We start from the raw sequence: 12,444 nt of genomic DNA, 5'->3' as shown, positions 1-12,444 counted from the left end.
GCGGGGGGGGGGGTATTTTTATTTTGTTCATTAATGAAGAAAAGGTCAGGATACCCATTTTGTTTATTGTATAATCAATGCTTCTAGTTACCACCTAACATATTACTTCATCCTCCTGTCATTACAGTATATTTTTAAAAATCCACAATAGATCATAATCTCTATATTACAAGACACTAATAATGGGAAAAGAATGTATTGCTATTATTATATATATATATATATATACTGCCCATCACTGATTGCAGGGCAGTATACCAAGAAATTTAAAACTACAGAAATACAATATGGTTAAGAGGAATAAATCCATTTAGCATGCTCAAACTTTCTTAAACTAATATGTGTGGGCAAATAAAAAAGGTTTCATTTTAACCTTGCATTGAGAAGACAACAATGCCAGCATCAGGCATGCTTCCATTAGGAGGTCACCTCACTTCTGTACATACATATATTATAAACTTTTTCAAAAGAAGGCACATGGAAATACAACTGTGCAATGAAATAAGAGCTCAAATTTGTGACTTTTTTGGAACTGTTATAATGCACACTATATTGTTTAGAAAGAACAAAAAAAGGAGACTGGTATCGTTTCTCCACTTGTACAGTTGACCCCCATCCTAGATGATGATCAGTTGGGATACACAGCTCATGCTGGAACTATTGTAAAAGGTAAAGGCAAAGGTAAAGGACACCTGGACAGTTAAGTCCAGTCAAAGGCGACTATGGGGTATGGCGCTCATCTCGCTTCAGGCTAAGGGAGCCGGCGTTTGTTCACAGACAGCTTTCCGTGTCATGTGGCCAGCATGACTAAACCGCTTCTGGTGAAACGGAACACCGTGACGGAAACCAGAGCGCACGGAAATGATGTTTACCGTCCTGCTGCAGTGGTACCTATTTATCTACTTGCACTGGCATGGTTTCGAACTGCTAGGTTGGCAGGAGCTGGGACAGAGCAATGGGATCTCACTCTGTCACGGGGATTCGAACTGCCGACCTTCCGATCGGGAAGCCCAAGAGGCTCGGTGGTTTAGACCACAGCACCACCTGCATCCCACACTACCTGCATGTTTACTGGTTGTGTTCAGGGACATGTGAAAAACACTCCAGAACAGTTGCTTACTTTTGGGTTGAGTATAGGACTAACCCCAAACTAATGGCACTCAGTGCTGCGTAAGAACACAGCTGTGTAGCATTTATTTGTGGGGTGGTGGTGGAGGCAGGGACTGATGAACTCATGACACGCAGTGGATGCCTACAGTCCACTTCAATCTCTCCACTAATTCAAACAACCAAAGGGAGCAACTGTGAGCCCAGCATGCATTCTGCCACCTCCACAGCCAGATTTTCAGGGCTGATGAAGGGAGCAATCTAAGATAAAGGTGCTTTCATTTAAAAAAAAAAAGTTTATGAGTGCTTTCACATCATTATAATATAACAATGCATTTTGTTAGTCTCCCTCCCCTACCCCAGCTTCCCCCTTCTTCCCAACCTTACCCCCATCCAAAGCTGCAAGAACATTTCCTATTTGTGCATTTAAATGACAATTATGGGAAGGTGCCCTGACAGTGTCTTCAGGAATTCTGATAAACCAAAAACCCCTGTGTTGCAACTTGAACGCTGAATCAAAAAACAAAGCAACACGAGACCACAGGCAAATATTTTGTTGAGAAAACTTGTAGGTAACTTTTATAATGAAGTAAATGAATATAAGCGATTTATAGTTGAGATAACTCATACGTAACTGCTATAATATAGTAAATGAATGTAGGCAGTATATAAAATATAAGTTCATGACAATGCGTCTGGAATGCCTCTGCTAAACCATAAAGTGTAATATTCCCACGAAACTGTAGTGGCTCAGACTTTTGCCTTCACTGATAAGGATATTGCAGATACTTTAGATGATTTTTCTGTTTTGGATTCTGCCACTGCCCCTTCCCTTGTTAATTTTTCTAAGCTCTTCTACACTCATAAGCATAAGATTCGCTATGAATTGCATGCAGTTACGTATGAGTTATCTCAACTTTATAAATCGCTTATATTCATTTATTACATTATAAAAGTTACGTACGAGTTTTCTCGTCAAAATATTTGCCTGTGGTCTCGTGTTGCTTTGTTTTTTTTGATTCAGGAATTCTGAAGCAGGTAGTTGGGTAGCTAAGATAGTTAGGTCTTGTTTTTCCAGTTCCTCAACAAGTCTCTGCTGTTACCTGGGAGGCAGAATGGAACTCTGGCTGCCCCCAGTTGTCAGGCCTTGAAGGATGGGCTCGAGTTGCTTCCAGGTGAGCTGTTTATTGAGCATTCATCCTGATTTGCTTGCAGGGCAATTAGACAACGCTGACTAGTCAATTGCAGTTCATTCTGAGTTGGATATATGGGAAGGTTAGAGGCCGCCAGGGCTTTTTTTCCAGCCATAATTCATTGGAACTTCTCGGCAGTGGTGCCCGCCCTGTGGAGCGCGCTCCCATCAGATGTCAAGGAGATTAAGAACTACACAACTTTTAGAAGACACCTGAAGGCAGCCCTGTATTGGGATGTTTTTAACATCTGACGTTTTATTATGTTGTTATATTCTGCTGGAAGCCACCCAGAGTGGCTGGGGAAACCTAGCCAGATGGTTGGGGTATAAACAATAAAATTTATTACAAGGTGTGACTGGAAAGTTCGGTGAATGGTCACAGAAATCGGAAAGTGAGAAATATTCGAACATACAATCGGCATCGGAAACCCACGAAATGCTCACAATTGTGCACGGAGATGAAGCTGTAATTCGAAAGACAGTGTATGAGTGGTTTAAGTGTTTCTGTGAAGGGCGGAAAACCACTGAAGATGACCCTCGGTCTGGCAGACCATTGACAAGCAGAACAGCAGCAAATGTCAACAAATTAGTGAGTTATTGATGTGGGATCACCGTTCGTCTGTCCAAATGATGGTGGAAGAATTGTATATTCCTTGTGAAATTGTTACTGAGGTTACTGAGTTGTCCCACCCTCCATATTCTCCCGTTCTGGCCCCACCAGATTTCTTTTTCCAAAACTGAAATCTGCACTGAAAGGGCACTGATTTTGTGATCATGGTATCTCCCCTGCCAGGTAAAGCAGAAATAAATTAATATCAAATATGTATAATATATTACTGGAATGGGAGGTTAAAGATGAGATGGTGAAAGAAACTATGATTAAGTGGGCGAGAGAATTGGGCAAGACAATTGATTTGGAAAAATGGGAAAGACTCTGGAAAGAAGCATGGAAGTTTACAGCAGCGGAGGGGATTAAGGAAAACATGATTAAGATGTTCTACAGGTGGTATATGACTCCAAGTAAAATACACAAGATGTACAAAACAAAAAGTAATTCTTGCTGGAAATGTCAAAAGGAAGAGGGGACCTTCTTACACATGTGGTGGCATTGCGGGGTGATTCAAAATTTCTGGAGCCAGGTTTTAGAAGAAATTAAAAAAAATGATGAAATATAACAAAGAAAAAGCCGGAATTATTTTTGCTGGGAATTCTGGATGGAGAAATAAATAAACAGGATGAGAAACTTTTTCATTATGCCACGGCAGCGGCGAGAATGTTGATCGCCCAATATTGGAAAAAGAAAGAAGTACCGGCAATTAAGGATTGGCAAGAAAAATTGTTTAATTATATAGACCTGGCTAAATTAACTGATAAAATTAGAGGAAGTAGTGACCAAAAATTCCAACAAGATTGGGGGAAATTTGGAGACTACCTGAAAAAGCAATGCCCCACTGTGAAATGCTGGCTCCATTTCTAAGTACTCTGTATTGGGAGCTAAAGTTAGCAAGGAAAATACAAGAAAATAAAATAGAAGAATTACACAAGAGTACTAAAGTAGTAAACTAGAAGAGACAGACTGATAACCTAGGATGAAGACAAGTGGAAGTCGTCAGGGAAGGGGAAGTAACAGATAGTAGAAATAGACAAGTATGGACAGAAGTAAGGAAGAAAGAAGTATTACTAAAGGTTAATAGAATTGATTTATATGAAATATAGAATTGGATGTTATGTTTTGCTTTGTATTATTTACAACTGAATTTTTGGGAATATAGGAAGACATCAATTGAATGCATTTTGTGGTTTTTTTTAGGAAGAATTCAACATGTAATTTTTTAACATTGTTATTCTTTGGTCATTGTTTGTTTGTTCTTTTATTCAATGTTCTTTTTTCTTTTGTATAGATGTAATAAAGTAAATTGAAAAAAAAAGAAAGGGCACTGATTTTCCAACATTTCACATATCCAAGCTGCTGTGACAAGGGAACTGAAAGCAGTACGAAAAGAGGACTTCTCAAGAAGTTTCCAACAGTTCCACAAATGTTGTCAATGGTGTATTATATCAGAGGGGGCCTACTTTGAAGGCCTGTAAGGTATGTATGTTCGAATATTTCTCACTGTCCGATTTCTGTGACCATTCATCAAACTTTCCGGTCACACCTTGTATTATTATTATCTCAGTCCCAGCACCTCTCAGGTGGGTTCCATTGCCATTACAGTGGTACCTCTGGTTATGAACTTAATTCATTCCAGAGGTCCATTCTTAACCTGAAACCATTCTTAACCTGAGGTACCACTTTAGCTAATGGGGCCTCCCACTGATGGTGCCGCACCTTTTGTGTTCACATCCTGAGGTAAAGTTCTTAACCCGAGGTACTACTTCCGGGTTAGCGGAGTCTGTAACCTGAAGTGTTTTTAACCTGAGGCACCACTGTATAAGAAAAGAAAGGAGGTGTGAAGTGTTCATGGTGAGTTCCAGCACCTCTGGGTGCTGCTGTTATCAAAGCAAGCGTTATCTCACACTTTACAATGCATCTTTTTGCTGCTCTTGTCCTTATCGCCCAATGCCTGACCTTTTAAGGACGCAGGTTGGTTGCACAAGAGCTCCAAATCAAATGAGCAACCTGGATGTGTCAAGGTGTGATTGAATCCCATCCCAACATAATGACAAGTGTGTCCTCAGGGCAATAGCTCAGTGTTGGAGCACCTGCTTCGCATGCAGAAGGTCCCAGTGTCAATCCCTGGCATCTCCAGGTAAAGACTGGGAATTCCCCCTGCCTGAAATCCTTGAGAATTGCTGAAAGTCAGGGGAGACTAGGTGGTCCTTTGGTCTGGCTACCAGTATAAGGCAGTTTTGGATGCTCCTATGAAGTGCACACAGAAGACTTCATTACCCTTCTCCCACAAAGGCCTGCATTTGTTTTAACCCACCACACCAAAAATGGGCCAATTAAACTTCTTTCAGAACATCAATGCCTTTCCAAAGGGCAACAGAACGTGAGACATAATGCCTATGATTATGTGCCTCTGGGGCTCCCATACTGTTTTTGCCAATAATTGAATGCTTGAAAGGTGCTATTATTGCTCCCGATTCCACTCCAAAAAGCAATTAAACCATGCCTTTGCTGGGCAAAGAAAAGCAATGAAAGAAAACCATATATATATATATATATAGAGAGAGAGAGAGAGAGAGACACCCCCTTGCTTTTGATATCAGGCTTCTCAATCAAATTATTGCTGAAAAGATGACTAACTTCCCCGCAGGTACATAAAGAAAATGAAAAAGTAACATTTTAGAACGTTTAAAATGCAAAAAAGCCTCATTTAAAACAATATTTCTAAATGGGCATCTAGACCTTTTTTAAAAAGCAAATTGCTCACAAGAGCATTTATTCAGTGAAGGACATATTGTCCCTGAGTCCGATCAAATTGCTGCTGAGTTCAGAAACATTTGTCCCATTATTATTTATATGCAGTTTTAAAAGGATAAGGAGAACAATTTTCATTTGCCATATTGTGGATAAGAAAAAAAAAAGTATGAGGTAAGGAATGGGCAAACAATACATTCAATGCATATTATGAAGAATATATATTTTTGTATTGTAACAGATTTAGATTTCTTGAAAATGCATTATGAACAGGGTGTCCAAGATTGCTATCCAATGGCTACTTGGACCAAAATATTCACTTTTAAGTAGCTGTAATCTAAGGCTGGAAAGCAGACAGGCAACTTAATCTGGTTTAGTACCTGCTCAATGGTTCAATCCCATGCATGCAATTCTCATTGAGTTCAGTAGGACTTGCTGTCTAATTCAGACTTTCCCAGACTGGTTTTGGACCACAACTCCCACCACCAAGTTTTCAAGGTATTAAACACCTTGAGTCCCTTCTTCCCTTTTCTGCCATGTGTGAATGGAAAGGAGAGGAAATGTAGTTTCAGCTATGCATTCTCTTATCCCTCTCATGTGTGTTCTGTGAAAGTGGCATTTGCTACTTTCCCAAAATATTATTTTGAACATTTAATCCATATTAGCTGGGAATGATTACTCATGCTGTCAGGGCCTCACTTTAAATTTAATTCTAGAATTCGGCTTAAAGCTTAAAGTCTTCGGCAAATAGAGTATGATGAAGGTGAAAGGTCCTGCCAAAATAATGAAGAGAAGCTTTCGATTCACTTTTCTCTCTCATGGGTTTCAGAAACTAACAGTAATTAAGATAACCAAAATGCAAACTTCAATTTCCATCGGCACTGGATCATTATGCAAAGGCATTGCTAAGTGGCAGCAAAATTGTACACATATTTGTTCCTCACAATGGGGATGTGGGTGGCACTGCGGGTTAAACCACAGATCCTAGGGCTTGCTCATCAGAAGGTTGGCGGTTTGAATCCCCGCAATGTGGTGAGCTCCTGTTGTTCGGTCCCAGCTCCTGCCAACCTAGCAGTTCGAAAGCACGTCAAAAGTGCAAGTAGATAAATAGGTACTGCTTCGGCGGGAAGGTAAACGGCGTTTCTGTGCGCTGCCCTGGTTTGCCAGAAGTGGCTTAGTCATGCTGGCCACATGACCCAGAAGCTGTACGCCGGCTCCCTTGGCCAGTAAAGCGAGATGAGCACTGCAACCCCAGAGTTGTCTGTGACTGGACCTAATGGTCAGGGGTCCCTTTACCTTTTACCTTTGTTCCTCACAATAGCTTGGTCCACATGTAATGCGGACCATAGGATAACCAGAAATGGAGGAGCCTCCGTGGGCCTGAGTAAACGGAGAGACTCTCACCCTCCCCACTTCCTTTCCATGTCCTCCTGCACACTGAGGCCAGGAGGAAGACTTCTGTCAAGTTTAGCTGCACTTTCAGACCATTTGAACTTACTCTCATGTATGAACCAGGGATCCAAGGTTTAATGCAAACTTTGGTCTGCCGCTAATCAACTTCAAACCATGAATTATGAAGCTGGGTTATATGTAATGCTAAGCTAAGAAAGTCTGAAAATGGAACTGAACTTGGCAGACTAAACTGCTCCTGGCTGTGCGGAAGGAGAGGGCGGGTGAATCGCACAAATCTGACACCTTGAAGAGCCATACATGTAGTCTAAAGCCAGTCATAGGGAACCCGTGGCCCTCCAGAACTTATTGGAGACGCATCAGGAGTGAAGAGAGTTGGAGGGCCACAGGTTCCCCATCCCTGTAGTTGCAGAGTATATTCCATTTAGTCAGATTAATATTGCCTTTCAATGCTGAGGGTGATTTTTTAATTTATTTTTACCAGGCTGGCACACACGAGGAGGAAGGTGGCCATTTGTTTGCTTGTCTTTGGAGAGCATCACAGGCCTCAATTGATGGGACAGAATCATTTCGTTCAGCTTCTGCTGCAGCACCAAATAGTCTTCCGATAATTTTGATATCTAGGAAATAAAACACCAAGCTTTAATGCAAATCAATGCTGGGCAGTGGGAGCAGGAGAAGCAAGGAGAGAGAGAGAGAGAGAGAGAGAGAGAGAGAGAGAGAGAGAGAGAGAGAGAGAGAGAATTTTGCTTTTGTAGATACATATCTTGACAACCTCAAAAACCCTTACTGCTGAACTCATACTACTTTCAAAGGCATTACTATTGTTATTATCAAGCATATTTTTTAATTCAGAGCGGTAGCTGGTTTCACCAACCCTTAAGTACACCTCTGGATGTGAGAGGATATAGAAAATAATCTACATTATAAAGGTAAAAATTGCATCCATTGCTCTACCCACTTTTTCCTCTGGCCCAGGGCCGTCTCGTCATAGGGGTTGGGTGGCGCGGCGCGCCAGGGCGCCGGGTGCCCCAGGGGCAACCCCGCGAGCCCGCCGGCATACTGGGCGCCCCTGCCCCTGCCCCCACGGGCGGGTGGGTGGGCGGGCGCTCGTGTGCCCGCGGGCGGGGTGTAAGCCGCCCGCCCTCCGGAGCCCCAGCTGGAGCGCTGGGAAGGGCGCACAAAGCCCTGCACCGCTCCAGCCCCACGCCCCTCATCCCCCGCTCGCCCACCCCCCTCCCGAGGGGCGGCCAGTGCAGGAGGGAGGTGGGCAGAGAGGCGGCACGCCACTTTGCCTTCTCCTCAGCCCCATCACTCCCGTGCCTTTCCCGTCAGCAACATTGGCTCGGATCTAGGGGGCAGCCAAAAATCTTAACTTCTCTTCTCAGTGGGCCAACGCCAACCCCCTGGCTGTCAGCCTCGGAGAAGGTGGGGGTGGGGGAGGCAATAAGGAATTGCAAGCCTTCCTTTCTCTTAATTTCCCTCTCGGTGTTACTCGCCGCCACAACATCCGTTCGCTCTTATAGTACTGCTCCAACTTATGCTGCTCCTTTTGGACGAAAATTCCGCCTTGAGCGCCTGTGCGGGAACCAGCAGCGGACTGTCAGGCAGCGGAGGAGGTGGAGGCATGCCGGAGCCTTGCAAGTGAGCATGGGGTTCCGGCGGTCTGGCCAGCCGCACCGCGGCCACCACATTGGCGGCGGCTTCTATGGACGGAGGCTTCTGGGGCTACAAGATGGCCCCAAGTTCTAAATACTGAGGGGGGGGGGTGCCAGAGGGATTTTTGCGCCACGGTGCGAGATGTGCTTAAGACGGCCCTGCTCTGGCCCTACCTGCTGCTGGCATGTGGCCCTCAGAAGGCTGCCCAGAATGGAATATGACCCCCAGATTGGGAAAAGTTTCCTGGCTCTAATCTCCTCACCTGCCTGGAAAATGCTGCCAGATCAGACTTGTCCTTCTCTGGGTCATCTTCCACAACATCATTTGATCCCTCAGCCTCAGCGCTGGATCTCTGCCTCTCCATTGTTGCCTTTGGACCAGGATTTTGGCTGCTCCCTCCACCATTCCCCTCACGGTGTTTTCTTTCTTGGTTCCCACCCGGCAATTTCCCTTCTTTCCTGAGCTGTCCTCGCCTTCGGTATCCTCGATAATTACTCTGAATGACTAACGCTGCCTTCTCTTTGTCTCCCGAGGTTTGCTTGCTGGCTTCAATATGTTTCTGAGAGCCTCTCACAGAGCTTTTCCTCACACTTGCTTTATTTTCACAGGGAGGCGGCTGGCCGTGTTTCAAAGAACCTCTTTCCAGGTGACTGCCATGGGGAACAATGGGAGCCGGCCTTTGCTCCTCCGAGCCCCTTCTTCCATGCTGGCTCGATTCACTTGCCTTTCTGATAGATGCTTTCTTAGGCAAGCAGTCGGAAACAGCCTGTTTCCCATCTTCTTCCGGGAGCTTTTGTTTCACAGAAGACGGTCGTTTCCTGGGAAGTACTTCTTCCTTCTCCTCTGGTGCCTTCAGATCTGAGTCAGAGATGCTCTGAGTAGCAACAGAAGCTGCACCTTTTTGGTCCACACCAGCTTTTGCTTCTTGCGCTGGTTTGAGGTTCTGCTCTGAAGGCAGTTCTGGCCCTGCCACATTCTTGCCACCCTGTTCCTTGACCTTCTTCCGTTCTCTGTAACCGCGGTAATTACTCTGAAGGATGACAGCGGCCTCCTCTTCAGTTTGAGGTGGCGACTTGGGCACAGCAGCTGCACTGACGTGGACCTCTGGGGGTGAGGCCTGCACCTTATCTGTACTTCCCAGTTTCTTACACTGCTCATCCTTAAACTTCTTCCGTTCTCTGTAACCCCTGTAGTTACTCTGGAGGATAACCGCCGCCTCCTCTTCAGTGTGAGGTGGTGACTTGGGCTCAACAGTTGCATTGACCTCAACCTCTACAGGAGAGCTTTGCACTTCATCTGCGTCTCCCATTTTCTTGCAATGGTCCATACCAGCTTCAGCTTCTGGTGCTGGTTTGAGGTTCTCCTCTTGAGATGGTTCTTGCCCTGCCACATTCTTGAAGCCCTGCTCCTTCACCTTCTTCCTTTCTCTGTAACCACGGTAGTTGCTCTGAAGGATGACAGCGGCCTCCTCTTCACTTCGGGGAGGAGACTTGTTGTGTCCAACAGTTGTGTTACTCTCAATCTCTGTAATTTGTACATCTTCTTCTTCCTTTTCACTTGGGGTAGCTGCCGTTTCAGCCTGCTCCTTCCTAAGAAATGACTCCCTGACAGAAATATATATTATATTTAGGAGATATTGTAATCGTGATACAACATCTATGCATTAAAAGGTCAATGTGATATTTGCAATTTTAAAAATGAGAGCAATAGAAAATGTTGGGGGGTCCTTTTTGTTGTTGCTTGCAACAAGAAAGAGGGTTAGGGGGGAAAACAACGAAGAATACCCCTACTCAAAGTATATTAACTCAAAAAACAGCCATTTCAGATTGTTTAAAAGATAGTTGGCATCATTCACAAAGAGGTTCCCCAACCCTGCCCTAGTACAAACATTTCCGTATACATTACTTGGCTGGAGAACTGAACCTCAAAATTTGGAGAAGTACAAATTTCAAAGGCTGGTCCACCTATCAGTTCAAAAAACATGATTCAAGTAAGTTCCCTTTTTGATGTGAACTGAAACAATTTCCCCTTCCTCCCTGCCACAAACTGTGGTTACTCCTTTCCCCTGGAGATACAGAAGGCATTTCCACCACCAAGCAAAAACTCTTTTTTTTTATTCTTCTGGGATTTGGGGGGTAAATAAATTATTGCCGCTTACTGCTTTTCATTTTTTATTTTTTTTATTTTGTTCTACTGTGTTTTGTCAGTTGTTTTAAATTAATGCATATGTTATGTATGCAACTGACCTCCCTGAGAACAGGGAATCTGCTCCTGAATCTGCTTTGCTCCTGAATCTGTTTTAAAGAATAGATGCATTTGTTGCAGTTAATTTTACCCTAGTTCAAGTGTTAGGTAAGGAGATTATTTAACAGTATTTTCTTGTTCATGCTCTCTCCCCCCACTGTGTTGAGCTCTCAGTATCTGGCTGAAAGGACTTTTCTTGTTTTAATGCATTTGGTTCTATAGCAAATGGAGCCAGGAATCCAATATGCAGACTTAGCGCTACCAGGCCATTTACAAATCAGATGTGGATAAAATGTTAGCAGTCAAATTTCATTTATTTGCATCCAGTGTTTTTAATGGAAATCACACGCCCTTCTTTGACACGTCTACTGAAAGCAAAACGCAATATTAATGAGATATATCTCACCTTGTCTGCACGGAAGACTGCAGTTCGTCATGGTCTAGGATATATTGTTGCTTTCTGACTATATTTTATTGCAGAAGGAGATGGCATTTAACAGAACAATTTAACAAACGAGAAAGCAAACTGTACCTTTTCCTTTTGAAGCTCCTTCGCTCTCTGTATCCCCTGTAATGACTCTGAATCGTCGTTGCTGCTTTAGAATTTGCTCCCTTTTCTTCCTTAATTTTCCTCCTGATTAAATATCCTCTTGCAGCTGATGCAAATTACAAGAGGAACACAACTCAATAATTTGTTTATTCATTTGAGCTATTCATACACTGCAGCCTTCCCCAACCTGCTGCTCTCCAGGTGTTGTTGGACTACAACTCCCATCAGCCCAAGCTAGCATGGCCAAAGGCCAGGGATGATGGGAGTTGTAGTCTAAAACACATAGAAAGCACCAGGTGGAGGAAGGATAGGCTGCTTTTCAGGCTGACTTCATAAAGTGGTTTGTGTAAACAAAAAAAACAACAACCAGCATCAAAATATATGCAGAGCAGACTCTCTCTCTCTCTCTCTCTCTCATGTTTTGAGGAAACTTTCTGCCTCTTCTCTCTCACTTCACAGCATGATGGTTCCTCCTGTGGCAGTTTGGACAGGGAACAACATCACCAACTCCAGCAGCGTTAAACAGCATATTATGGATTTTGACCGAGTTGACACTAACAAAGAACTATGCCTGTTTATTTCAATTATCTGTATTCTGTCCCCAGAAGCGGAGGACTCCTTTTTCATCAGAATGTCTTCTTATTTAGCTCCATATTTATATGAAACATGTTCACTCCCCTATCACAAAACTGGACTGGTTTGTCCCACACACTTGGCCTGGCAGAATGTGATGGTGGAACCCTAGAATGGTACATTGGACTATACTACATCAGGTGTGTGTGTGTGGGGGGGGGGGAAGGGACTGATAACCATTTTTGCATGCTCTCCTATGCAAATAAAATGATAGTGCGATGGGAGGGGGTGGGGAGGTTCTCTCCCAGGCCAATTCTAGATGTGACAGCATTGCAGTTGCAGGGA

The 12,444-nt window shown here is 43.7% G+C and overlaps 1 protein-coding gene across 1 annotated transcript in view; it reads right to left on the bottom strand.

Annotated features, from left to right (window-relative positions):
* MYO3A (myosin IIIA) overlaps positions 1 to 12,444 on the bottom strand; it is a 103,838-nt gene that overhangs the window by 11,113 nt on the left and 80,281 nt on the right. The window contains 3 exon segments of the mRNA XM_033165957.1: positions 7,555 to 7,693; positions 8,995 to 10,336; positions 11,509 to 11,632. Coding sequence (XP_033021848.1) covers positions 7,555 to 7,693; positions 8,995 to 10,336; positions 11,509 to 11,632 — 1,605 coding nt within the window.

Source organism: Lacerta agilis, chromosome 12, assembly GCF_009819535.1.
Source record: "Lacerta agilis isolate rLacAgi1 chromosome 12, rLacAgi1.pri, whole genome shotgun sequence".
In the NCBI taxonomy this organism is placed as follows: Eukaryota; Metazoa; Chordata; class Lepidosauria; order Squamata; family Lacertidae; genus Lacerta; species Lacerta agilis.
Note: the sequence above shows the minus strand (reverse complement) of the source record. Positions and strands in the feature narration are given on the sequence as shown.